Source organism: Clupea harengus, chromosome 2 (assembly GCF_900700415.2).
Source record: "Clupea harengus chromosome 2, Ch_v2.0.2, whole genome shotgun sequence".
In the NCBI taxonomy this organism is placed as follows: Eukaryota; Metazoa; Chordata; class Actinopteri; order Clupeiformes; family Clupeidae; genus Clupea; species Clupea harengus.
In genome coordinates this window covers 18,006,919-18,033,722 of record NC_045153.1, presented here as the reverse complement: position 1 = coordinate 18,033,722, position 26,804 = coordinate 18,006,919, and the positions used below count along the sequence as shown (strand labels likewise).

Below are 26,804 nucleotides of genomic sequence, written 5' to 3'. Positions count from 1 at the left end.
GTGTGTGTGTGTGTGTGTGTGTGTGTGTTGCTTCCTTTAGTGAGTTGTCTGGTTTGTGTCTGCAGCGGCGTATGTGGAGAACACTACTGTGGTAGAGGAGCCTACTGTGGAGGCGAGAGCAGAGCCCGAGTCTGTGTTTATAGATGAGGTGAGGGCCGAGGATCCAGAGGACCCATGAAGTAACACTCCATGCCTGCATACTTCACAAACTATTGGAGTGGCTCTTAGCTGACTCAATGGTGTCCTAATAATACATCCTATTCAGGCTCTTAGCTGACTCAATAGTGGCCTATTCAGGCTCTGAGCTCTGTAAAGCCCCTTGAGACAATATCAGTTGTCATTGGCGCTGTATAAATGAAATTGAACTGAATTGAGGAAGTTTGGCTTACTTCTGAACTTTTTCCCTGTACTTCATTTAGGCTATATAGTTTCACTTTTGCCATGCGTTAGCAAAGAGTCAACACGTACATTAACCTTTATGTTGATGTGTTTACATAAAAAATACAAAACGGTTAATTAAAGTATCAGCTAAAATCAGCACGGCATAGATAACAAATTGTATCTTTAATTTTACCATCACATAATGCTGAAGTGTCTTGAAATGATTGTATCTTGTAGCGATATCGTCACAAGAAATCCCCCCAAACCACCCACAACTCACTGACACAAACTCAATGTATTTTTCCCCCCATTCAGGAAAAGATGGACAAAGCCCTGTATCTGCTCCAGAACATAGACCCGTCCTGCAAGGAACCTGACAGCCAGGAACTGGTCCAGCTAGAAGGTTTGTGAATCCTTTTATCAAGAAGAACAGACCCTCATGATTTCTCTAGTGTGTATGAGTGACCCTTGATTAATTGTTAATGTGTCTGCTAAACTGTTAATGAGTCTGCGTCCTTTTAATAGCTAGGCCTCACTATTGATCATCCATTAACCTCTGACTCCTCAGGTGCCTGTGAGCAGATGAACCCACTGATCGATGAAAAACTGGAAGAGATTGACAGGTGAGATGATTTAGCGCTGGCGGGGCCCTGAACTCTAGTTGCTTGAAAAAAGGGCATTTAGTTGTTTTTTTCCATATTTCTTTTCCTTCTGAAATATTTGTATTACTCCTCCTTAGATAAATGTGCATAATTATAATATAATACATAATTATTTGATCATTCCAGTCTTTTAATTACTATGACCAGTTGATACCACAGTGATATGTGTGGGTGGTATCTTTAATCTGCGGACCTGAGTGAAAGTGAAAAACACTACTCCATTCCATAGCAGGCATGCCTGTTATTGCATTTGAATTTGTGTGTATGTACACACTGTGTTGTATTCAGATGACTTGTCAGTCTTATATGGAAGCAAAACATAGAGGCTACTCTATTTAAAACAGTCTGCTGACACGGTTGCTTTGTAATGTATTCATGTAGTTATTAGGACACTTCACATGAAGCCAGACCCAACTTCTTCCCCATGTGCGCGCCCTATTTTAGAACTCCGAGGGGAGCAGCTTATGTAACCCTCTACAGTACATGTTGTTTTGTCTGCTCCCCTGAGAGCATGAATGTGTGTGGGTAGGATCACACCATCACCATCTTTTTTTCCCATGGCATTTTACTCCACACCCCCCACACACCCCCCACCACCACCCCATTCCCAACCGTCTGTCTATTTATCCCTCTCTGCCTGTCACTCTGTCTCTCCATCACCCACTCTCCATCTCTCTCTTTATCTTTCACTCTTCTTTATCCCTCTCTTTTGTCTGTGAGTGAGTGAATGTCTGCGTGTGTAAACCCGTGTCTCTTGCGTTGTGTTGCAGCAAGCACTCTGAGCTGTCGGAGCTCAATGTGAAGGTCTTGGAGGCGTTGGAGCTCTACAATCAGCTGATGAACGAGGTGCCCATGTACTCGCCCTACTCTAAGCTGCAGGCCCACCAGCAACCTCACTACCAGCCCTCAGTCCCCATGCAGGTTAGCGGCACCCACACACACACACACACACACACACACACACACACACACACACACACACACAAACACACACACACACACATACACACACACACAAACAGACACACACACACATTTTCTTTGTCCGCATTCCATGATAATTAGTGTTCTTCATTGTACCTAATGCGTTGTGGTGTGGTCTGATGCTGAATAGGGGATGGAGGGTGCACTTTGGTGGATAATTAGGTGGTGCTAGTTTCTTTTGTTAGCTTGTGCAGTGGAGTGGTAACTGCACACTCTGACATATTGTATGATTTGACAGGGAAAAAAAATCACTCCTAGCCAGCCTGTGCCAAGGTTGGATCACAATGCAATGCAATGCACTGCACATAGCATTTAGAAATAAAAAGAAAATTGTTCAAATGAGGTAGCTGTTCTTTAATAAAATTCTTTAATTCTCTTTTTTTTCTTTCAGGGGTACCCAGGGCAGTTACCAGGCGGCTACATGCCCGCTGCGGGACCCCAGGGCCCACCTGGAGGACAGGGCTATAGCATGGGTCCAGACCAGCCTGCTCCCCTCTGCTCCCTCCCCCCTACAGTCAGCAGCCCTACCAACGGCCAGCCTGGACCTCAGCCCCAGTACATCAGGTAAAGTCTTCCCCGAGACCCAGAACTTCAGGAGTTAAAGCAGCAGTAGGGGGTTTGCGTCTAAAACTAGCAAGCTAACTATCTATAAGGCATGCACTCAAACCTCAAACCTCAAAGCTTGCTATCATGCTTGCCAGTCTTCTGCCGATATAGTCAGCGATGTCATTTACATTTCCGCGGAGTGGTCCTTCCCAGGCCACATACCTACTGCACATTGTGCATAGTCTGGGCGACGACCAGTGGGAATGACGGGTGTCTTGACATGACCATATACCCATCAAGATGAATTTCAAGATGTTGCCAAAACTAGTTGCCTATAACAACATGCCTCAGAGAGTGACATTATCTGCATAGTGTTGCTTTAAAGTCCCGCCAAAGACAAACCGCACCAAACCCAGCGTGTTGCTATGGAGGTCACATGCGGCGAGCAGATTACTCCTGTTGAGGCAGCTACATGTCACATGAAGTGCAGTTCATGCAGTTAGCCATGAGCAGATGGCGATGCTGACAGATTGAGAGCAGCTGGCCTGAAAAAAAAGAAATATGGACTCCAGAGGTTCAGATCCTGTAACCATGTATTTGCCTTCCCCTCCACTCAGCGAATTCACTAAAACAAACCAGTATGTAAAGATATTAATTGGGGGGGGGAAGTATAATGTCGGCTACTGCAGCCATGCAGCTAACGGCCATGTTGCGTTTGAGTCCATCAGCGGTGGGGAGAAGTTTGTACGTTTTCAAAAAGGTGCATTTTAAAGATAAGCAAACATAAGCATTTTACAAAGTAACGCATCTGTGAAATAAATAGGTCAGCCTCACCAGTTATGTGATCAGAGAGAGGTTTTCCCAGATCAGCAAACATAAATATTAAAAAAAAACGCACCAGTGGGGGAATTGAACATTCTGCCAATTAGGAAGGTTAGCCTTGATTGTAAGAGTACATAGGTGCTCCATTCCGTTGCTCCATGAGGGAATTTATTTGTTTGTTTGTTTGTTTTCCATGCAAGTACTATAGTACTCGCACTGACTGTCATTCTCCCTTATCTTTTCCAGCAGTCACATGAATCCCCCCCCGTATATGAATCAAGCTCCCGGAGGCCCTTACCCACCGCAAGCGGGCATGGACTTATCCTATCAGAACGCTAGCCACGGCATGCCAGGGCCCTCCTACCCCCTGGCAGCTCCCACCCACCCCGGCTCCCAGCCACAGCAAGCGGCCTTCTACCAGCAGCCGCTCTTGTAAGGCTGCGCAATAAACCTCAGACTTCACCCCGTGCATATCCTTGTCCAGGGCAGACGCACCTCCGTAAATTAGGATGAATGTATAGTCTCTGGTCTCCACTTGGGTCTCTGCTTTCCTTTTCCCGATCATGGTTGTGATGACGAGGCTTTTTGAAGGTGATGGGAGTCCGGGTTTAGAGGAGGAAGAAGTCAGTAGTGGCACGGCTGTCAGTCGAAAGTGTCCAGGCTCAATGTTTTCTCCACTGGCTAAATCCAAAAGGAAACTCTTGAAATGGACTGCTTGCTAGTTAGTTACTTAGCGCAGTCTCAATCACTTGATTCAATTTTTTGTGAACATTCCAGTGTCATATTCAGCGTTAAAAAAAACGAATGCTGGTCAATGAGAGTGTGCGAGCTAATGTAGCTAACAGTCCCTTTAGGTGTTTAGAAAAATAACAGGAGAAAAGATTGTGCTGAATCATTATCGACCAGCTGTGCCCCCATAGCCCCCACCCCCCCCCCTCGAAACGTGGCGTCTGGGGTTTAAAAGGGGGGGGGGGGGGTCAGGGAGCTGGGGGAGGCAGGCGCTGCTACGACAACCGGTTGACTGCATCCTCTGCAAGGTTAGACTAGTGGGTTTTTGCTTCTCTTCTCTGTTCTGATCTCTCAGCTGAAGCAAACAAGGGCGGATGATTGGTGATTGACCTCTTGTTTTTTATTATTATTATTATTATTTTAATCGTTTTGAAAAGGTTTATTTAAATATTGTTACTCTATACAGCTATGTCTCGGAAATGAATGTCCTGTTCCTTTGTTTGTCCTCTTTGCTTTAATGTAGATGAAGCTCTTCCTTTTGTTCAGATTTATTTGATTTCTTTTTATTTGCAGTTCACACTTTTTGACCATTCTTTTGATTTCTCGGAGTTCAAACAAAGCATTTTGTTTGAATATAAACAACTAATATTTCCTATCGCTACCCAGGTCTGTGACCCATCACCAAAATATTTGTTTCATTTTTTTGTATTTTTTTTTTTTTTTTCAATGACTTCAGGTGGCAGTGTCTCTGGTCATTTTCCACCAAAGTGTACTTTTCTTTTCCTGTCAGTAAAAGAACATTTGACCTTGGTTTAAATGAATCCAATATGTAATACTCACTAATTCCCTCGGCCCATTGAGCTCCATTTTCTAATCAGTCACATTGACATGACGGATTTCTTCCATTTAATCCTTTTAGCTGTTGCTCTTATGGGGACTGTAAAGGGAGTTGCCCAGAGGGGGAGAAGAGGCCTGTTGGGGTCCATGTAAGAGACATATAAACGGGAACTCCTAATCTCACGGCTCGCAATCAACTGTGCCAACGCACTTGGCATCCAGGGAAGGTTCCAGAAGCAATTCATGTCTGTTCTGAGGGGTTAGTTGTCATGCATGTAGGCAAGACCACAGAGACTTATCTATGTGTGTGATTCTCGTGTGCTATGTGGTGTTCCTTTGATGCAAAGTGTGGTTTTGAGCACAATCCAACATCAAAGATAATCTGCTAGGTTCCCTCTGATAGGACTTTTGGAAGTATGATCGGTGGTCCGTGAGGTTTCGCTGAGCTTCAGTGATGTCTTGTGTATCATAACATGTATTTTATCTGGTTTGTTCTTCCTGGTTTTTTTTCGTCTTTTCATCTATGTAATATATATAAACCCGTACCTAGGTTTGGGTTTTTATTTCAACATTGTCACATTGCAACACAGCAACCACATCATGAAGTCAACTAGTGTAAATTAAAACCAGTAGTTCAGATTCATAGGTTAAAATCAGGAGTGCATCAAGTGCACTATTTCAGGGGTGCTACTTCTGTTACAAGTGGGTCAAACGGATTTGTTGATAGTATTTTTTTTTTTTCCCTATGATTTCATGGATATATTTTAGGACCAGACACATTTTGGGAGTGACACATTTTCTTCAGTCCAGCTAGATACACTTATATTATGATAAACGAACGAAGAACCATCTTTATTTTCTTAACCTGCCTCTTTGCAAGGTGTTGTATAATAGATGTAAAATATCTGGGATTATCTTTATTGCACCTTAACTTTATAAATAATAATTTACCACGGAATGCCTTGTTTTCATGATGGATGGAGTGAGACAGAGACTAATTCAAAAGAATTCACTCTGGAAGCTGCTGTAAACCAGTAATTCTATACTATATATATAAAAAAATAAAATGTGTTGAGGGGGTCCAGTCCATTTAAAGCAAGATAACTTTTGTAATATTATTCTTCCTCTATTTCCTGCATTTGTCATTTTTAAAGTTAGTTTTGTAACACAACTTGCGCTTTCAAAATAAAAGGAAAGATGGCATGTGTTTCAAAGTTTGCTTTGTTCTGTCAGTCTTTGGGAGAATGGACAGCTCTACTAGGGCAGCGTATGGAAGGAAGCAACATGAGAATGATTTCAGAGGCGTTTTGAAGGACAAATTTAATAATGTCTTGCTAGAAGCCTAGAAGAAGGACAGATGGCTTTAAAATGTATTCCATAAGGACCCAAACCACGTGCCAGCTGATGCTGTGTTGCGTGTGTGTGTGCTGCTTTAAGAAAAACTTTCAGAGAATGCTTTGCGTGTGTGTGTGTTTTCACCTTTGATATTTGCTTTGAATCTCTAGAGGAAGTCTTCAGGTAAAGGTCACTGTTTGTAATGCTCAATGACTCAGCTTCCATTTATTTTCCATGACACAGTGATCCTTCATGACTTACTGTACCATAACTGCGGAAGAGTTACTGCATTGATGGTTACTCAGTCTTTTGATTGACTTTATGTAGGGCCTCCTTACAAACGGTCCTTTAGAAAATAGTGTACTTGCAGAAAATGACTTAATTATTGATATGTAACACATTGCTAATACCGGTGTTGATGTAGTGATTTTTTTCACTACATATGTTGGTCAATTCGGTCAAACAACATTTAAATCGGTGCCACTACAGATGTGGAGTGAGGACTGGCTGGAAACTGCTGAAATGTGGGATGAACACTGCACTGTATGTTATCGGTCAGGGTCCTTGGTATAGAAGCCTGCCCATTTATGAAGTGCGAAAGGCTATAGCATTTGGGCGATATGGTTTCGGTAATCATGTTAAGAAAATGAAAATTAATTTGAAAATGGATCAAGTAATCTGACCTTAAGAATGATTTTTTTTTATAGCACCAAGCGTATGTAAAGCTTTTCAATGTTTTTATTTATATGAACTAAATTAACAAAAGTTGACGATTCAAAGCGAGATTAATGAATTCTGGTGTAATGTATGTGACATTACAAGTCTGAGCATCATGCGGAGGAGAGGGGGAGGGTTGGACAGCTGTTCTAAAAACACAAGGCACTATAGGTCAGAATGATGCGCTAGCGGCAGCCACGTGTCACTGCGTGCGCTTGGTAGTAGGCAGGCAGCTGCGTAGCTTAGTGGTTATCTGAAGACCCTCACTCAGCAACCGCAAGACAAGCGATATCTGTTTTATCCTCAGTCTGAGACCCAAGGACACAAGTCAAACTGGAGCAGACAATAGCGTACCCACAGTGGACGGGCACCGAGAGGCAGCCACCTCCGTGGACCGATGAACTTGCGGAGATGTCCCGACATATTTACACCCGCAACGGGATAGGCGATGGTGTCCAAAAGCCTATGTTCCAGGTAGGTACACGAATTGTACACGGATGCACACGGTAATTGACCGAGGTTGTTTGCGCGAATGATTTTTGTCATAATAAGATAGTAATGACAAAACGCATGACAAAGGTGCCTGTTATGAACATTTTGAATTCCACACTTCCCCATCATCACTACTTAAGTGTATTTAGCATTCAATTACTGTAAATGTCAGGTAAACGCGGGATATTTTTACTTTTTTTATATATTTTTTCTGTACTTCTCTTTGCACAGTTCGCGATGGACTGTTTTGTAAGCACACCATGCGCATTGGATGTGATTGTAAGGTACCAACAGAAGCCTACAACTGTCTGTACCTCGACTTCACCTTCATACAGCACGCCGTAATAGAGTCATAAATAACCTGCGCGCTGCTATCATGATTTATGGGCTTGACTCATTTGAGTGGAATGACGGTATTGAATCATTAACGTACTGCAATCCTCCTGCAAATCAAAAGGAAAAAGAACTGACCCCTATTTTGTAATCTGAGTTGATAATTCCCTTGTGTTTGTAACCACAGTTGTTTTCTATGGTATCTTGACTTGTTGCAGATCTGAGTTTACCAATCTAGTTTTTTTCTGCTAAACAATTGTAAAGGGCAGGCAGCCTAAATAGCCCACTTCTTCAAAGAAATATGCAACAGCAGGGAAAAAACAACAATCAGCAAACTGCACTGCAGCCGTCATGCTGTAATACTGAGATGGCTAAACACACTGCCCTGTTGGACCACAGGGACTGAAAGAGGGCATTGTGACACTGGGATGGCATGGGGAGTCAGTCTGTGTTGAGGTGATTTGCAACGGCGTACTGTATCTCTCACATAGAGCTTTTTTTGCCGGTTAACCTCTATCAGCGGGCACAGCCATGCTCCTCACAGACAGAGGACTTTCACATGGTGATGTTTAGTAGCAGCAGCAGCAGAAGCAGCCTTTAGTTAATGTTATCACGGCAAATGGATGTAGGAGCATGCATGTTTCATTTCTATACTTGTATTCATTTGACAGACACTTACAAGCAATTTACAAGCAAGATAAAGTGCAAAACAAGTGGCAGCAAGTTAAAGAGTAGCTATTGAGAATAGGCATGAGAGTGCTTAGTAATGTACACCATAGAACAACAATTTGACTCATTAACATATGACCTGGATATGTGCGCCATTATGAACTGTGACCTTCCAACTATTTACTGCCCTTAACGGTATTATAGGCTGGCAACATACTCAATGATGTATCCTTAAGAGGAGCTCTACTCTGAATGAGGAGCTACAGACGTGGACAAAGTGCACACACTGTATGATGCACTGGAAGCGGGATGAACGCTGTGCCACCAACAACTGTGCTATCAGCACAGAGGGGTTGGCCGTATGGGGTTTTGGGGGTGTGAAGGTGCCCTTGTCCTGTCAGCGAAAGAGGGAACGAGAGTGATTTATGTCCTGTGGTTCCTCTGCAGGGGAACCGAGGGACTTACTCTCGCCGCAGCAGGCTGAAGAGGTCCGACGGCAGCACCACCTCCACCAGCTTCATCCTCAGACAGGTAAAAGAGCCATTTGCAGAAACACTTCAGTGCGTTTACATTTTTTGTTTTGTTTGAGGAGACATGTTAGGTGCATTGAGTACTTTGGGCTCCGGGTTCAACTTAAATGAGCTGCAAATAATCACTGAGTGTTTATCTCAACATCCATAAAGAAGCTCCACACTAAAATCAACCTTTTCTACCACTACACCTCAGCAGCCATTAAAGATGATGAACCGTCTTCTACACACAGGTCTTCCAATAACATGCATAATCTGGCCCCTAGCTCCCCTCAAAGTGCTGCTTAAAGGGACGATGTCTCATCTCACAAATGTCACTGAAAATGTTCAAGCATATGAGTAATGAGAGGGCCTGAAGTGTTAGAGTGGTAATGAGAGAAGATGTTTGGGTTGGAGGACTTGCTTTGAGTCACTGTGCGAGCCTCTCCACGGTACACTTGGAGAAACCAGCAACGTGATAATGCCAAGATGGGGGCTGGGGTAAAGGGATGGGGTGGGGGGTTACTGGTGGCTCAATCGCCTTGATTTGCACCGATGAGGGACATCAGTGGACCGAACTATCCCCGGCTGCCTCAGATCCAGTACTGACCATGCATAATTGATAAAGAGCACGCAGCCTGAGCCGCTGGCGCGAGCAAAGACTTCGTCCCGAACGGTGACGAATGCTAATGTTCCTCTGGTATAAAATCATTACCATCATTATTTTCCTGGCTTCAGAGAGCACTCTATTAACGGCCGCCCGAAACAAACAAATAAGTTGCCATGGGTTACCATGGTGCAAGGTTTTTAGTGGTTGTCAGTTACCTTTCGTTTCCACATGACACATGGCATATTCCAGCCCACACCAAGTGGTACAACCCTATATGAGAGAGAAATGTGCAGTTTGTTGCAATGGGGGATTATGTGGTTACTTAAGGTCACTTTTGTTGTCTTTCTTTTCCTGCAAATGCAGCACTCTCCATTCCCTAGATTCAGAGCAGCCTGCTGAGCTAATGCCCCATGCTTCCATTCCCGTGAATATTAAAGGCAGCTTTTTCCTTTTAGCCGTCTTATGCCCCTGACAAGGCTGTCAGCAAGGATAACGGCTCACAGTCAGTAGAGACACCTCCTGCTGTTTGCCGGTTATATCGGGCTCTCCGTGGGAAATAGCAGAGTAATGAGATTGAGCCCCACGGCAGCACCAGGGTTCAGCACTGGCAGTAACATTATAGTGTGTGCGCTTATTAGAGCTGATTAGCTTGATGGGGAATAGGAGCGGCAGTAACTGTGGGCCTACTGCTCAGCATGCTTTCCAAAGGTAGTGAAATAAAAATACATTAAATGCATTAAATATTAAAAATCTAGCACAGTTGAAGCAGTTCATGTTTGTATTGTTTGGATAAGAATAGTTGAAATGTGTTATAATCAGTGTCTGGTGTTCAGGTGCTCCATAGCGAAACATACTGTGCCTTCTCTACACCCTCTGTTCTTACAGAGAGCACAGTCAAAAAAATGTAATAGAAAAATGTCTTTATCCTATCTCTAAACTCTAAAATTCTTTTCACTGATGTAATTTCCTGCAGTCAGGTTGTGATAACAGGCCAGATGTAAAACCTCATGTTGTGTTCGCAACATGTTTACACTTGTGGTTCCAGTCTGAATTGACCGGCCTGTCATAAATGTTAATTATGCTTTTTGTAAACATTTTATTTTGATCTATTGTAATTAAAACCTTTTTAAAGATGCAAATCATTTCTGTTATGATAGTTTTTTGAACAATTATGCATCATTTCTAGTTTTTAAGCCTCCTTTTAATGATGTGTACCACTCGGTTTAATTCAAAATCAGGGAAATTCACAAAATGTTTTAACATACATGCTTTACTACGAGTGCAAATCTAAATTTCATGGTTATAAGTATTTTGTGTATTTAACAATGTAGTTCAAATATTTAAAATATACATCATAAAAGCTGTACTTTTACAACATGTGTGACACTTGTGTCTGCTGTCGAAAATGACCGGTTTGATTTGGTTTGATTGACATCTGACAACCTTACCATTTATTTTCACTCATAAAACTCTAGGTATCTTAATTTCAAAGGCCTGATCATTTTTGACCAGAGACACAACAAATGTAACTGTATATGAAAAATACTTTATGAATCTCGCTATAATTTGTTTTATCTATTCAATTCAAGTAGGTAGGGTGAAGGATGTCAGGAATCCTTGTGAGATTCATATTAAAGACCAAAGTTTCAAAATAGTCAAACAGTCACCAGAACACAACACTGGGTAAATGTTTTTTTTTTTCATTTATTTTTTGTTTATTTTGTAGTTTTTTCTGCAGAATTGCATTGTCACATACCCCTCCTAAACGCAGGCTTAACACGTCATTTTCAATCGAAATGATACCTGTCAGTGATGTCAGACAAGATGAATGGGCCTCAGCCTGCCGGCTCAGCAGGTCCGTGGCTCTTCAGAATGGAGCAGAACTGGGAAGGAAAGTTACAGAAATTATTTCCCCAGTGTCCAGTGGTGACTGCCAGACACTTGGCATGTATTAATTTAATGAGCTCTTGTGGTCACTGTTGAACAGATTCTTATTTTTGGTTAGCCAAGCTGAAAAGTGACCTGCTGCTTTATGCCTTTAGAAATGATAGTTTGAAAAATGGTGGTGTGTCCAATGACGTTAGTCCTCTTACTCTAATGTTACTCCACTCTGATTATCAACCGCTGTTTTACACGGTTAATCCCTGGATGTAGGTCAAAATGCTGCACTAGTGGTGAGGTCAGGGCAAAATCCTCTTCAGTGGTAAAGGTCCAACAGAATGCTATTTACCACCACTCATTATGCCAAGAAAGGTCATGCTGGCCTATTGTAGGGCTGATTCTGGGCTGATGCATTGGAGCATTTCAAGACCAGCCATTTAAATATCAGTAATGCCAAGATCACTTCTCCGGAGGTGCAAATCATCCTGAATTCTATTATTTTACTTCTATATATAGCACTTCTTCCACAGTGAGTTATTGTGCCAGAATCACATTCAAATTATGTAAATTCTAGGGGCCTTTTATGTTATGTTGATTGGATACCCTAGGTTAGATCGTCTCACTTTTTTCCAGGTCTCTGGTTGTTCTTTCATTGGATTATCGCAATGAGTAGGGATCTAATCGATCCACTGACATCCATTGATCCACAACCAATCCAATCCTCAGTCAGAGAGAACAGGAGAGAGAGAGAGAGAGAGAGAGAGAGAGAGAGAGAGAAGGAGAAGCTGCAGGCTGTGGAGGCAACATGAATACAGCGTCCATCTTTCCTAGGATTGTATCTATCCAGCAGAATGTTCTGTAAAAGCGTATTAAACTTGCTAGCAAATATGCAAGACAAACACTGCAAACAGCAAATACGTCTGTATTCATTTCCTACTTTAATCAGTGCCCTGATACTGTTTAAATATGGACTTGAAAGCATTAACATGACAATTAAACTTGACAACATTATCATGACAATTAAACACCTGATGGTTTCAACCATTTCCACCTGAGCTGAGCAATGAACTGTAATTATTCGGATACTCCGCCAATCCTCAGGTCAGTTATCTCTGGTGATGGATTCAGGCTCCCATAGCAGTTAGTTTCAGATTTAAAAACAGAAGAGAGGTCTTTGATCCCTGTTCTCCCACAGGTCTTTTGTACGTCACAAGAGAACATGTCATGCAAAATTCCTTGGACACACTGCACCTGTGACTGAGGCTTGGTTGTAGCCTGTGTTTGCCTGCAGAGGGCGCTGGTGGGACAGTATAGACATGGTCTTGTGTTTTCCTCTTTGCAAATGTGGTAATATGAAATAGAAATTCCTCTGGGTATTCTTCATTTAAAATGTATTGTGTGTGCAGAATCAGCTGTACTGAGCAAATACTTGCCTTTGTGCAAAAACATGCATGGGCTCGGTAATGGACACTCAATATCACTTCATTGTGCATTTAGTGGTGTTGTTTTCATCCATTCCTTTGGTGAAAGAACTAGCTGACAGACACGGGAATGTGAATACTCACCTCTTTGGTCTACATCCATTTTCTTCTCTTGCTCTCCCTCTCTCCCCGTTTCTCTCCATCTCTGGTGAGGCTGAAGAGGTTTTACGATCACTCTCAGCTCAGGGAGCAGTCATGGCACAGTGCAGCCACATTGTATCCGAGCCTCAGCAGCCGGCCGGGTCAATATTCCCAGGCCTTGCCCACATTTATCTTTCATTGTTCCATCATTCACAAGGGCCTGAAGACACATGTTTAGATGATGTGTTTGAGCTGGAGATAGGAGGTCAGATATATCTGTTTTTATGTCTGAGTGTGTGCTGGAGGGAGGAAGTATGACTGCGCGTGTGACAAATGACTGTGTTATGGGAATGTTCTAATACAATGCATCTCAATATGCCTGCTTGCTTCCTTTGCCTCTGGCTGAATGTGAGCAGAGAGATCTGTAGACCATAGTGGTCCTAGACCAAATGAAAAAACAAATCCACCTAAATGCCTGAAACATAGACCAATCATACATCCTACGTATGAGGTAGCAAAGAAGAAATGTGGTGGTAAGAAAATTATGCAGGTCCCGCCCACCTCCCCTCCTCCCCCCATTCACAGCCGAGGAGATGGCACCCTCTCTGAGCCAGCCAATCAGCAGCAGCGCATCACCGCCTTGTCATCGGGCAGCCTTTGACTGAGGAAGGATTCTGTCCTGCTCTGTAGTTGGAGGCAGCTGATAAGATGCCAGGACCCGTGCAGCAGCATCTGGAGAGAGGAGCTCACACACAACATCACCGCCTTGCCATGTGAATGGACAGAGCCGCTCGCGACTGGACACATGCAGCATCTCAGCAACCAAAGGGCAACACTACAAACCAGAAGAAAATCCACCCATTTTTTTTTTTGGGTCCTCCTCCCCTGTTGTTCTTCTGTTTTGCCTTCTGCTTTTGGGGGGGTCTTCCTGAGCTAAAGGTGGTGGTGGGGGGGGTTGGATTCCCCCATCAGCAGTGACTCCTTTCACTCCGGCTACATTCCCAACCTCTGTCCATTCGCATTTATTCCTGAAGAGACGCCTGTTGAGAATATCAAACCTCCATGTACGACAATTTGTACCTGCATGGATTTGAAGACTCGGAGGCGGTGAGTGAAAGGGGCTTGTCCAGGGGTGGCTGACAGTTTTACCACGAGAGAGAGATTGACTGTTGTCCTTTTATCTGTCCTTGTTTTGTTATTTTTGTTGCTTGATGTGTTCACTGTGTTCTGAGAACAAGATGTGTCTACAGATAGAATAGATAGATGGAATAGATCTACAGACACATGGTCATACAGCCTGTGACTCCATCCTCCAGCATATGAATTAGAGACTGTGATTGTTCCTCAGGGGCTTTGATGGGGGTAGAGGTAAAAAAAAAAGTACACCGTTTTAATATTGTATTCATGTATGTATGTGTGTGTGAGAGAGAGAGAGCGAGAGAGATGCAGAGAGTGCGTGTGTTTTGTATCTGTGTGCGTGCGCGCATGTGTTAGTATATCACTGCCACCCATACCAAGTCCCTGTATCCAAACAGCTCTCTCGCTCTCTCGCCCTCTCGCTCTCTCTCTCTCTCTCTCTCTCTATCCCTCCGTTTGTCTCTCCAGTCCTCTCGCTCCCTCTCTCCCTCCTCACCAAGCTGTGCTCCAGAGGCATCGGGGGTGGAGAGCGTGGCTCCTGTGTCTCATGAGCTGTTGCAAGCGCTGGCTGCTCAGCTCTGTTTGTTTATCAGCCAAGTCGCTCACTGTGTGTGTGGCTGTGTACTTGGAGGAGATGGTGGTGGTGCGAGAGGGGGGGGGCTGTTTTTTTTTTGCGCTTTGGCAGTGCCTACCCCTTTTGAAAGGCTGTATTTAGCTTAATGTATCATTATGTAGCTCTCTTATAGTGGAAAGGAAAAGGGAGTTGTTGTGTCTTAAAGGGGCAGTGCACACTTGTCACCTCTTGATTGCGCTGAATGACGCACGGCAGCACAGGCTGGCAACCAGGGAAAACCAGTGAGACATTGTCCTCTTCCAGTGTTTTCTTTTAGGTTCCGGAAGGCTTCGGATGCTTTCTGGCTCTGACGTGCTACCTAGGGGCAGTCCTGAAATCTGCCTTCTAGGCTTCATGACACACTTCTGACAGCGTGCATGCTGGCCTCTCCTCTCTGGTGGCGCTAAGCAGCCCGCTGGTGTATTGATGTGTATTGTTTCGTATCGACGGCTATCGGTGCGAGAGGTTTGTGTTGGATCAGTGGAGGGAGGAGGAGTGCTTACAAAGGCAATTGGATGTCATGACTGCAGAAGGATGGACGCTCAAGTACCTCCCCAGGGTTCTCCACACTCTAAATGTACTGTTCTGATCAGGCTGTGTTGTTTAATCATTGAAGACACGATATTCTGACTTAATATTAGTTTACTGAAACAGCAGACTGATGGTAGGGAATTTGATGATTATAATATTGTAGAATAATTATAGAAGTGAGTGTTTGTATTAGTATTTTTGTGTGATGAGCTGCTTATATAGGAGCATTTGAGCAAATAAAGCCATAAGAGGAGGCCTTCATTGTGCAGTAAAGGTAGAAACTGCTTGTTAGCAGACAGAATGATTCTGGTTTAGAAGTCCTTAAAGTGTCTATGACCTGTTAACATTCCTGTGGTCTTATCGGCTAGCGCTGGTAGTGGCCCCCTGCTTGTATTTCTGGAGACTGTCTCTGCACAGAGGGACCAAATCAAAGACCAGAGTATCTCTCCTGAAGAATTTGATTGAGCATTAGAAGCCAAAAGTAGTATATATGGTTTAACCCCCCCTCCCAGTTTTCATTGAGCCTCAGTTCCAGTTAGTCCAGACTCTTGTTTTCGTCACTAGGACACTTCCAAAGAAAAAGCCTCTCACTCTGGAAACAGCATCTCCATTGTGTGTTATCTTCAGCTTTCTTCAGAGCCCAGAGATATAAGTCTATTTAAGGGATTGTCAGGTGTTCAGTGCCTTTTTTGTCTCTTCCCAGCTTAGTTTGGCAAAGACACTTGTCCTGCATTCCTACCAGGAGGACTGCCCCCTGATAGGGGTCATTTCCAGTAAAGGAAAGTGTTACTGATATTATCATTTGAGAGAATAATTTCTGCCTCATGCCATATATGGAAAACATTCCCATTCCTATTACAAGTGATCTTCTCCTTGCTTTGAAAGAAATACAATCTTCTTGAGTGTCACAAAATTAAAACAATAACTCCGTTCTCCCACCTTTTAAAATCACTCTTCAAGTCTTCAGCCATTCATAATGTAGCTCCAGTATTTGTTGTTCTCTGATTATGCAAAATTCTCTCTCTACTTATTCCCACAGGTATCTGAGCCTATGCCTGTGTGAAAACAAGTTCATGAGTTACAAATCATTTATGCATCCTTTCTAAACACATTTGTAGGGAATAAATGCTACCACATAATACTCACTAGGTTATTTTGTTCAGTAGGTTATGTCCACCCCAACCATTTTATCAGTGTAATGCCAATGCTCACAGATGGCACAATTTGTATACAGGCCACATTTTATTACAAGATTTAGCTGTGAGTTTAGTGAAATGACCACATTTATTTTCTTCTTGTACATGGCTGAAAAAACAGGGTGCCAGCTTTTTGTTTTTAGACCGTAGAAAAGTGCTGCAGTCCTGCTTTGCGATTCTTCCCAGTTGACACGGCATGATGGATGAACTCTCCCTTTCTCTAAACTCAGCAAGAGCAATATGGTATTAACCATCATCATCTGTCACAGGAGTCACAAAATAACATGGAATCGCACAAAAATCTAAAAGGGCAGGGAAAGGGCAAATAGAACATGAGAGATGTTCTTAGTTTTCATGGAATGTTCACGTCAACCTTTCGCGTGAAACTGGAATGAAACAAGATCCGAAATGAGAATGATTTTGCTTTTTCTTCCGTCCAATCTATTCACATGGCTGCCATCAGGACTGTAGCAAATGACTAGAGTAGAATCAGGATGAGGACACTCCGATGTCCTCAAACCGTGACCCCTCAGAGTCCTTATCTGGCGCAGCTGTGTCTCTGTATGCTGGACCGCTGTCAACACTCACACTCATCACAGACTAGTTCTCCATTAGGTTTTTATCATTTCATCTGACGGGACTCTGAGACATTCACAGGTAATCTGGTGATGTTTACCACACCAGATGCCTGCCCATGTTTGTCCGCCACCGTGACCGTGACTGTGGAGGAGCTCAGATGGGCGTAGCTGGGTTGGGGTTGGGGTTGGGTTCCTTCAAAGACTTCCGAAGTGCTCCGGGGCCGCTGCATTCCCAGCTGGATGGAGCAGGGAGCCAAGCGCAGCCTGGAGTCTCATGTGATAAGGGGAGAGTGCAGCGTGACACACTCAAGACCACCCTCTCAGTGCAGAGAGATAATGCCTCAACAAATGACTGAGTGGATGGGTTGTTATGCTTTTGTGTGTTAAGGCGATTCGTTTGAGGAAGACAGATTCACTTTTTCCAAAGGATGTTCTTAGATGTCTTTAACTATGCTGGCTTTATCATAATTCATTTCTCATCTCGTATTGTTATAACTCATCATGTCATAACATTAGCATAACACAGTATCACAGACATTTCGTTGTGTGTCAGTGTATTTTTAATATATACTAGTTACCGTAAAACTGCTGAGAGCCAGGATCATTCTTCTTTATTTGGTGATTATGCAGATTATCTCACCCATCAAGGTTGTCTGTTGTTTTTTCTGCTGCCACAACCTGTTCTACCCTAAAAACCTGTTTTTTCTTTGTCGCTAACAACACATTATGTATGCTTGCGTTGTGTAACGTTTTTTTTTCTTTTTCAAACTACAGTTTGCCTCAGTGACATTTCCCAGTGTGACTAATTCAGTCGGAGCACTCTGTCACATAGCGTTTTCTTAGCGGAGCCCAGTGACCCAGCCGACTCGTAGCGTAGTCTGCGTTTGGATTACCTCCTATGCTCAGGAATGACTGACTGACCGGGCCTCTGTGCCCTCTGTTCCTGGGGTGGCCTCCATTTAGGGTGGATGATGTTGTTCCAGAAACGCTCACTGTAATTTAGTCTGACTCTCACCACCACCATGCTGTCTGCGGAATGATAGTTTTTGTCAAGCGCATCAGTTTTTCTCTAATTGTGCTTTGCGTTATGGATTTTATATTTTAATGAGGTCGTAAATACCTGTTATTCATATCAATGGGAAGGCTCTTTCCTTGCTAAACGGATCATGATAATGAGGTAAAGTCATTTTCTTGACCACTGGGACGATACTTCATGCCTGAGTGAGAAGTGCAATTGTGCCACATTCATTCCTTTTTGTCAGCGAAAATTATTTCTTATCGGTCTCCCCGAGTGAGCCCTTGAACTGAATAATGCATATATACTGTTCAAAACAGATTTTTTTTTAAATGGTAAAAACAACATTTCTGAAAACAAATTTAAAGGAATTTTTATGAAGCCCCTTTAGTAATGCATTTTTCCTTTTTAAAAACAATAAAATATGATGTTGATCATATTAATAAACATTCTAGTTGTTTTGAAGTAGCCCATACATTTATTATATCCGTGTGTGTTAAATAAACTCACCTCTCTCTCTTCCCCTCCACATGATCTGTTTTGTCTAAAGCATCGAAGGATAGAAGTAGCCCATAAATGTATGATTTCCGTGTGCGTTAAATATAGTCACTTCTCTCTCTCTCTTCCCCTCCACATGATCTGTTTTGTCTAAAGCATCGAAGGATAGAAGGAGTTGTTTTATGATGTGTCAAATTCAAACGCTATGATCCTGTTGGTAATTGCCCACACCATAAGCTCTAGAAGCTCATGATGAACTTGTTGTGGCACATTCTTTGGAGTAATTGGAAGGGATGGTTTTGCAGAGCAGACTTTTATTCACAAGTCCACCATACATCATACGGTACTCCTCATGTCAAGCTACCCTTTGTGAGCATGTTTTTTCACTGACATAAAAGATCCCCTCCTAGTATGGTGTGTGTGTGTGTGTGTGTGTGTGTGTGTGTGTGTGTGTGTGTGTGTGTGTGTGTGTGTGTGTGTGTGTGTGTGTGTGTGACAGCAAAACAGAGAGTAATGTACTAATGTATCATATCCTTATTTTCTTATGTAGAACAGGCTATGACACAACCGAACCAAGATAGGCTTTTAAGATTAGGATTAACCGTTTTTAGTATCGATTTTCAGTCGATCTGAATGTGGTGTAGAAGGATATGTTTCCTTTTTATCTACTGGAAATAAGTTGTCCTTAACCTTTTTACATAACGCTAAATAACATAATTGCCAGTGCAATAATGCAAAAAAAAAAACTACATTTGTATAGTTGATATAGTGTATGTGTGGTTGGCACCTAGTCCAGTATATCAGTCTCTCTCTAGGTCACTATGAATGCATGTGCCCAATGGCCCAACACTGTGGAAGAAACATTTGGAGGAGTCATTTGTTCATGGCATATGGCCACCGATTCCAGTAAAGTGAAGTAAATTTCCCTCAGGATTAATAAAGTATCCATCTATATATCTATCTATCTAAGTGAGGACACTACATTCAAAATATTTCCTTACAAAATATTGGAATTCATATATTTACCTTTGTTTGACCCTTAGCTAGAAGGGCAAACTTGAATTGTATGCCAACTAGCGTTGGACAATGACACTGTACTTGACGTTAAAGGAAGTGGACCTAGCGGGGAGGCTCGGCTGGGTCCTCCATATGGCTGGGCCCAGTCCAGGCTCCTGGCGACATCACAGCGGAGCGGACAGCATGGCCTCTCGAGAGCATCTGTGCCTGAGGGGAGCAGGGAGGAGGGAGGAGGAGAAGGGTTTGGTGTGAGGAGTGAAAGAGGCTGTGAGCAGAGAGGTGTGTACTGCAGCATTGTGGGTCCACACAGAATTTCTTTTTCAGTTTTCACCTATATTTCAGTTCAGGTCAAACATGTTTCAGATTGATATACTAGGTGGGGGAGATTAAATCATTTGAGCAAGTGAGTTTGTGTCCTGCTCAGAGTCTAGCTTGTGTGTCTTTATGGGTTTTAATTAATCCCTAACTCTGTCACTGTGGAGCTGGTCTCAAAGGGGGCCATTACACTCAGTTACACCTGTGCCTGAGGGGAGACAGGATTACTGGGTCATATGAAAGGAGCTTGAGTCTGCTGTACAGAAGGTTTCAGCAGCAAATAGTGAAGTCGGGTTTGGAAAAGATTCTGCATAGAAACCCTCTGTGAAAGGGGACCATTGAAAACCTGAAGGTTTTACTCCACACAAACCTGCTCTATATATAACAAATTCTTTGCTGGTGAGAAATATGTTGCTATAACTATTTCAATCTTCTTCGGTGCCCAAAAAATTGCAACAAAGCCGGCAACCCAAAGGTTAATCAGTTGCTCGAAGGGGAATCACTGATGAAGCTATAGAGACCATTTTGTTTTCTTAATGTACTCGCTATACCTGTCAGTTTGTGTCTTTTTGTGTTTACCAAATCCTACTGTAGTGTATTGCAGCCGCCAGCAAAGCCAAGAGTGCACTTGTTTGAAAGCAGCTCGGGCAGCTGTTACAGCCCATATCCAACCCCCAGAAGGGTGAAGGGTCAGTACGTAAATTGAGCAGCAAGCAGAAGAAACAAGCTGCTGGTCTCAGGCTATGGTGAAAGCCACTGTCATCTGCTGTGCAAACAATTGTATCAAGCTCCCTGCCATCCGCATACATCCCCCCTCTCAGTACTGCAGAGTCGGCACTACTTGGTGGAAGCTCACCAGCTGGCCAATGGCTGTAATGCTTTCCAAAGTGGACTGATTGGCTGATGGTGGACCTTGTAAGTGCTGCTGCTGTGTGTGTGTGTGTGTGTGTGTGTGTGTGTGTGTGTGTGTGTGTGTGTGTGTGTGTGTGTGTGTGTGTGTGTGTGTGATTCTTGCTGCTGTGCTACCAATAATAATAATGATGATAAAAAGATCTCTTGTTGCCAACTGCAGACCGGCCTCTCCGTCAGGCACAGCAGTCTGCCAAGCAGAGAGCAGGAGGGGAATGGATAGTGATTCATGAAGCCCAAGGTTTCCGTTGACACTTGAATGAATTCAGAGCAATGACTAATGCTGTGTAATGAAACCCAGAAATCTTGTTGTGAGGAATATAGAGAAGCGCTGGGGGGAAATGGGCTTGGTTGTAGCTAAACGTCTATATTTTTTGCGTTTATTTTCAGTCATATTTGAATATGTCGTGGAAACGAACATTGCTCTAAATATAATAAATAAATCTTGAATGGACATGCCACTAAATGAAAGCCATTTTAATATTATCAATATATTTTATTATTAACGTATAAGAGTGTCTTAATCTCTATTCATGTTGACGTGAACAGAACTGGATTATTATAGCATTTAATAGCTGTTTGAATGCTAATAGTTATGGTATGGGCAATTTGTTGGACCAGTATTCAAATCCCTAGAATGCTCTCTTTGAACAGATGAGTATTTGAGTTCCAGAGTGGTCCACTTCAGATGCCCGCTTCAGTGACTCACGTCATGTGCCAGTGGGTTAGAGGGGCATGCTGGGCCATGGTGCTGCCTACGTCGGGCACAGCCTGGCCTGGTGGCACAGTGATGCATGAGTGGAATTCTGAGCTATCCTTCTGGGCGTTCCATTACTTAAATAATCAGTATCATTTCACTATATCAGAGCTGATTTTGTATGTAGCTGTATGTGGATGGTTGCTGTCGGTGGAAAGCATTTAAGCATTGGATTGTTGCACCTGTAGGAACGGTGATGAGAGGATTTGTTTGTCTTGATGTGCTTTTGTATGTTTGATTAAAGGAACAAATGTATCTTATGGTACTTGTCAATGTTGTAATCCATGATCGATATTTCCTTAATCGCTATAGTAATGTAAACTCTAAAATTAATGATTAGTGAGCTGCAGGGTCCAATTGTACATTTTTACTCTCAGAGAGGAGAGTGATTTGAGCTATCCTGTGAATTATCCAGGACTACCCACAGGCTAGCAGCATCTCTCTGACATCAAATCCATCTGTGCTCATATGGACACAGGGAGACAACCGTATGGGGTTCAGGGATTATAATTGCCCTGTAGGGCTAACCTTTTACAACTGACAGTACAGTAAATACCCAGAACAATACTTTAGATAAGGTAGTTATGGCCAGGATAATGCCCAATAAATATGATTTCCTGCCACAAATTTGTTGAATTATCTGGATGCTGTACAGTCTGGTTTTTGTTGTTGTTTTTGCTGTGGACATATGCAGCTGTGTCTGGTAGGCCACATAGGTGTTATTTCACACCAGATGTGCTGCACAATGCATGTGAGGCATAATACGAAATTAAAATCAAAACTGAGCCAACAGCAAGATAGGATACTTTCTCTAGCACTTGTCACTTGTAGCATGGCATAACATGTTTTGAGGTTTATTTATGAATATATAGGATGGATGAACTTGACAGCCTCATGAATCTGTTTTACAAAAGGTTCTTTGTACAAGTGTAGGGATGCCAGGGGCTATAACATGTGAGCACGGAGAGTGGGTCAGCAGTGTTGTTGACTGACAGCTCATACTGAAGCGCCAGTGCCTTAGTGAGGCTCCAGAGACCATCAAACTGGAAACCTTGTTGCTTTTGTGTTATGCATGCTAACAGGGACGCCGCTATGTACACGCCAGGCACACGCTGCGCACTAAGGGGCACCAAAAATGTATTTAAACAGATAATAATGATCTACTATCTACTTCTCAAACTACTACACCATTAAAGGATTATAGGCTAGACCAGGGGCGGCTCGTCCATAAGGGCGATTGGGGCAACGCACTGCCTAGGGAAAAAAAAAAAAAAAAAAAAAAAAAAACCTCCTTATGTATAAACGCAATATCCTTGTAAGTCGCGTAAATGACACGTAAATTTAAATGTAATATTTTTTTTCTGTCGGATTCTACCACTAGACCGTCTGATCTGTCTCTGTATGTTATTGTCGAATCAGGTAACAGTCGTTCAGTCAGCCTAAAGTCGTGCTTCAAATGGCCCCACCCCTTCTGGGGCGATTTGGGGCGAAATGAAAATCGCCCCAGACCTCTCCCATTGACTCCCATGTTAAATCCATTTTTTTTCACAAAACAGAGCTCTCAATGTATTCTCTATGGCTTCCGGGAGGGCTCGCCCCTCCTGGTCTTGTCATAAGTAGTGGACGTAAAAGCCTATATACGAACGTCATACAGCTTCGACGGAGGCATATTCTGTCAAGATGGCTGCCCTGTCCAGTGCAATAACTCGATTCGCTCTTTGACAGAAACTCCTTTTTAGTCGGCGTACTAATGAAGATAAATTGACAACAAAACAATTAGGACTTCCTAGACCAAATTTATCCATTCAACAGGTTTCTACAAAGGGAGGGAAATCCTACATCCAAGAATTGGAACGAAAGAAAATCGCGTGGCTAATGCGGTCTGTATTTCATATACCACTGTCACTTTTCATAGGTTTTACAGTGTGTTTCACAGTTCGCTTCTTGCACTAACACTGAATAATTTTTTATGTGATGACTTATTTTGCTTTTGTAAGCCAATACTTTCAAGATCAGTCAATAAATATTGTTGTTTTTGACTTATGTTACCCCTTCTTTATGATGTTACTGGACATATCATGTGTCCTGTTAAGCTATGTTACATCATACAACATTTGAGACACGTGGATAATGAAAAAGTGGGATAATTTAATGTGGAGCCACATCATGTTTGCTTATGAAGGCTCCTGGATGCAACTTTCTTCTATAGCTTTCCACCTGTAACATGCTACTCTAGCTATGTAGCAAGAGGGGACATATTACTGTTGTGTGCTGCCAATAGTGGACAAAAAGGTATTGCTGTATGAGTTAATCAACTAACTTAATGTACTTACTGAATGGGTCGCCTCAATCATTATAAAAAAAATTGCCCCCCCTGAGAATTTTTTCAGGAGCCGCCACTGGGCTAGACACTATATGTTTTCCTTAAATAATTCCATGAAGGATTGTGGTGACCCTCCTCTCTCCCTGTGGTATCTTTTGTTTTGATTGCGCCTAACAATCCTCACCGTGACGATATGAACACTATAAGCTACAATTTACAAAAAGACATGCTGGAAAGGCGAGCAGAGAATAAAAATAAAAAAAAAGACAAACTGTGGGATGGTGCTCTTGCAAGTCCTGCATGCTAACATTACAGCACGTTTGAATGTCAATAGATGACCATGTTCTATACATATGAACCTCTGAAAAAATGTAATCATATATTTATTGGCATACCAGTGTTTCATGAGTGTTTCATGTTCGGGGACTGATGGAAATCATGTGGAAGGAGGAGCACGCAGTGACAGTAAGCTGAGATGACACATTTTTTCCCCTTGGCCTTCCTCTCGTCTATTTTCAGTTTCCCTCTGTGTGCTGTTGGGCTTCTGCCTCCCACAGATGGGTACTGTGATGCACTCCGTCATTCAGAACAAAAAACCCAGATGACTCATAATCAACAATCTCTTTTCAGGTGTGGATTTCTATATGGCCAGAGTGCATCATGTTCATTCAGTCACTGGGCTTCCATCCAAAACGCACAGCAAAGCTACTACAGACCAATATGTTTTGATGGGAACTCAACCCATTGCCTTGGCGTCGCTACTTGTATGCCATAGTGAGGCTCATTGTAGTATAACACTCACTGTGAGAGACACAGGCTGGTGCAGCTGACTGCGATACCTGAAATAGCACGGCTCCTTAAGGGAGCTGTTGGGGATGCTGAGGCCGCTCATCAGGTGGTGTGAGGTGGCATTTAGGCATCTGCGCCTGTGGTTTGTGTTATTTCCAGTCTTATAAGGTCACATCTGAGATCCCCCTTCGTTTCTTCCTCGCCTGCTTGCCACTCTCTTTGACCCGCGCAGGTTTGCGCTGTGTTGTCTGCGGTTCCATGTTAGTTACTCTTAAAGCCTAAACTTAGCCTGCTGCCTTTCACTTCCTCATTTCCCCTTTCATGTCCCTGGTTGTATCATTTTTTCCTCTATCCCTCAGCGACTGTCCAGTCCTGTCCTGTCATTTTATTCATTATGAAACGAAAGCTACTTTCTGTTTCCGTGGTAATGAGGTTATGCTGTGAGCATTACTGTGTGGATGCTGATGTTGCATTACATGTCAGTGATGCAGATTCAGAACTACCAAGACCCTCTCCTCATCTTTGTTCTCTCCTCAGTCTCGAAGTCTTTTTTAAACTTTTTAACCCCTTCCCTTCCTCCCCCCACCTCTGCCTCTGCCTCTCTATTCTCTGGGGAGAGAGTGGGTGTAGTGCAGGGCTGCGGGTGCAGGGCTGCGGGTGCGGGTGCTGTCTCCCAGTAGCCAACCAGTGATTTGCTAATAAGGGAAGGTGGGAGAGGGGTCTTGCAGCTCTTGTGATAGTAATGACATCAGACTCTTGTTCTTCCAAGAGGAGAACAAGTCAGCCCACCCCCGCTGGGGGAGAGAGGGGGGGAGAGAAAAAGAGAGAGAAAGAAGGGGGGGATTGTCTTCAGGGCTTGAGCTGTGTTTGGCTATTTTAGTGTTCATGAAATAGGGGTTAAGAACACTGTCAAACATATACCGGTAGTATCAGTTGCCCAAAATTTCAATGAAGGAATATCGTTGAGTTTTAATATTTTAGTGGATGAATAGTAATTAATTTGCATGGATATGGAAAAAATCCTTCCAATGAATGTTTCATAATGTGTAAGGGACTAGCCTCCAGGCCAGCTAGCTCAGTGATAAATCTTTTTTTTTTTTAATCACAATCTGCCAAACTGAAAGAATGCCTCAGGCCCTTGTCCTGCCGGCTCTGTTGAGTGTGTGTGTGTGTCTGTCTGTGTGTTTGTGTGTGTGTGATTCGTGTGTGTGTGTGTGTGTGTGTGTGTGTTAGTGTTTGTGTTTGTGTGTTTGTGTTTGTGTGTGTGTGTGAGAGAGAGGGGGGAGGGGGCATATGTGTTTTACCTGTAGGGCATTAGAAGGTGAATTTCTTACTGAGATTCTAGGATTGCTACCCTATCTTCTGTTTCCGTCTCTTATGAGGTTGGTGATGCAACCTTTTGATAGTGGCTTCAAAGCCCTCGTTTGATTCTGCATTCGGTGGTTCTTTTCTCCTGTAAAGAAGAGCTCTCTTTGAAGTGAGCCTTCCCCCATCCATCTTCATGTGTTCATCTCAGCCTCTGAGGAACCTCTGCAGATACTGCATCATTCGGTTTCACTTCAGGATTATCAATGTGATGTTTGCAGAAGGTTTCTCGATTGGCAATATCTGTTTTTGTTATTATTTTCATAGACATATTTCACAATGACTAATCAGATTGAATTGAATGCAATTATGACAAATACATTTGCAAAATAACCAGTAGAATTCTGAAAGCAGTAAGAATTTCCTGCAGAGATTTGTCTAATCGTCCATCCTCAAAAACATTTCATCACGTTCACATCAGAAAACTACCTCAGACTCCGCACTCTCTGAAGCTCACTGGTGACCTCAAAACCCCTCTCTGTATGTTTGAACTCCGCCATGGGATTTGCCAGCTTTAATCAGAGCTGCTTTGATTACAGCTCATCCCTGGCCTCATTCCATCTCTTCTCTGCACCTGCATCCATTCAGTTTTACAGTCACGGAAGGGCCGCATCAAGGCTACAGCCAGCTTCATCACCTGAGCTCAAAACCACATTATGCAACACCGGTTCTGTATATGTACTGTATATGGA

General features: G+C 43.0%; 2 protein-coding genes across 2 annotated transcripts in view; both read left to right on the top strand.

The window, feature by feature from the left end:
* Positions 1–28: 28 nt before the first annotated feature.
* On the top strand, positions 29–6,175 carry stam2 (signal transducing adaptor molecule (SH3 domain and ITAM motif) 2). Its single transcript, XM_031585061.2, has 6 exons — positions 29–148; positions 697–784; positions 950–1,004; positions 1,814–1,964; positions 2,419–2,591; positions 3,642–6,175. The coding sequence occupies exons 2-6, from the start codon at positions 703–705 to the stop codon at positions 3,829–3,831; spliced, it is 651 nt and encodes a 216-aa protein (XP_031440921.1). The 5' UTR covers positions 29–148; positions 697–702; the 3' UTR covers positions 3,832–6,175.
* A 1,249-nt stretch (positions 6,176–7,424) lies between these two features.
* Positions 7,425–26,804, top strand: part of adcy5 (adenylate cyclase 5) — an 83,885-nt gene continuing 64,505 nt past the window's right edge. Inside the window, exons 1-2 of the mRNA XM_042709343.1 lie at positions 7,425–7,487; positions 8,955–9,038. Of these exons, the coding sequence (XP_042565277.1) occupies positions 7,425–7,487; positions 8,955–9,038 (147 nt within the window). The remainder of the gene's footprint in view (positions 7,488–8,954; positions 9,039–26,804) is intronic.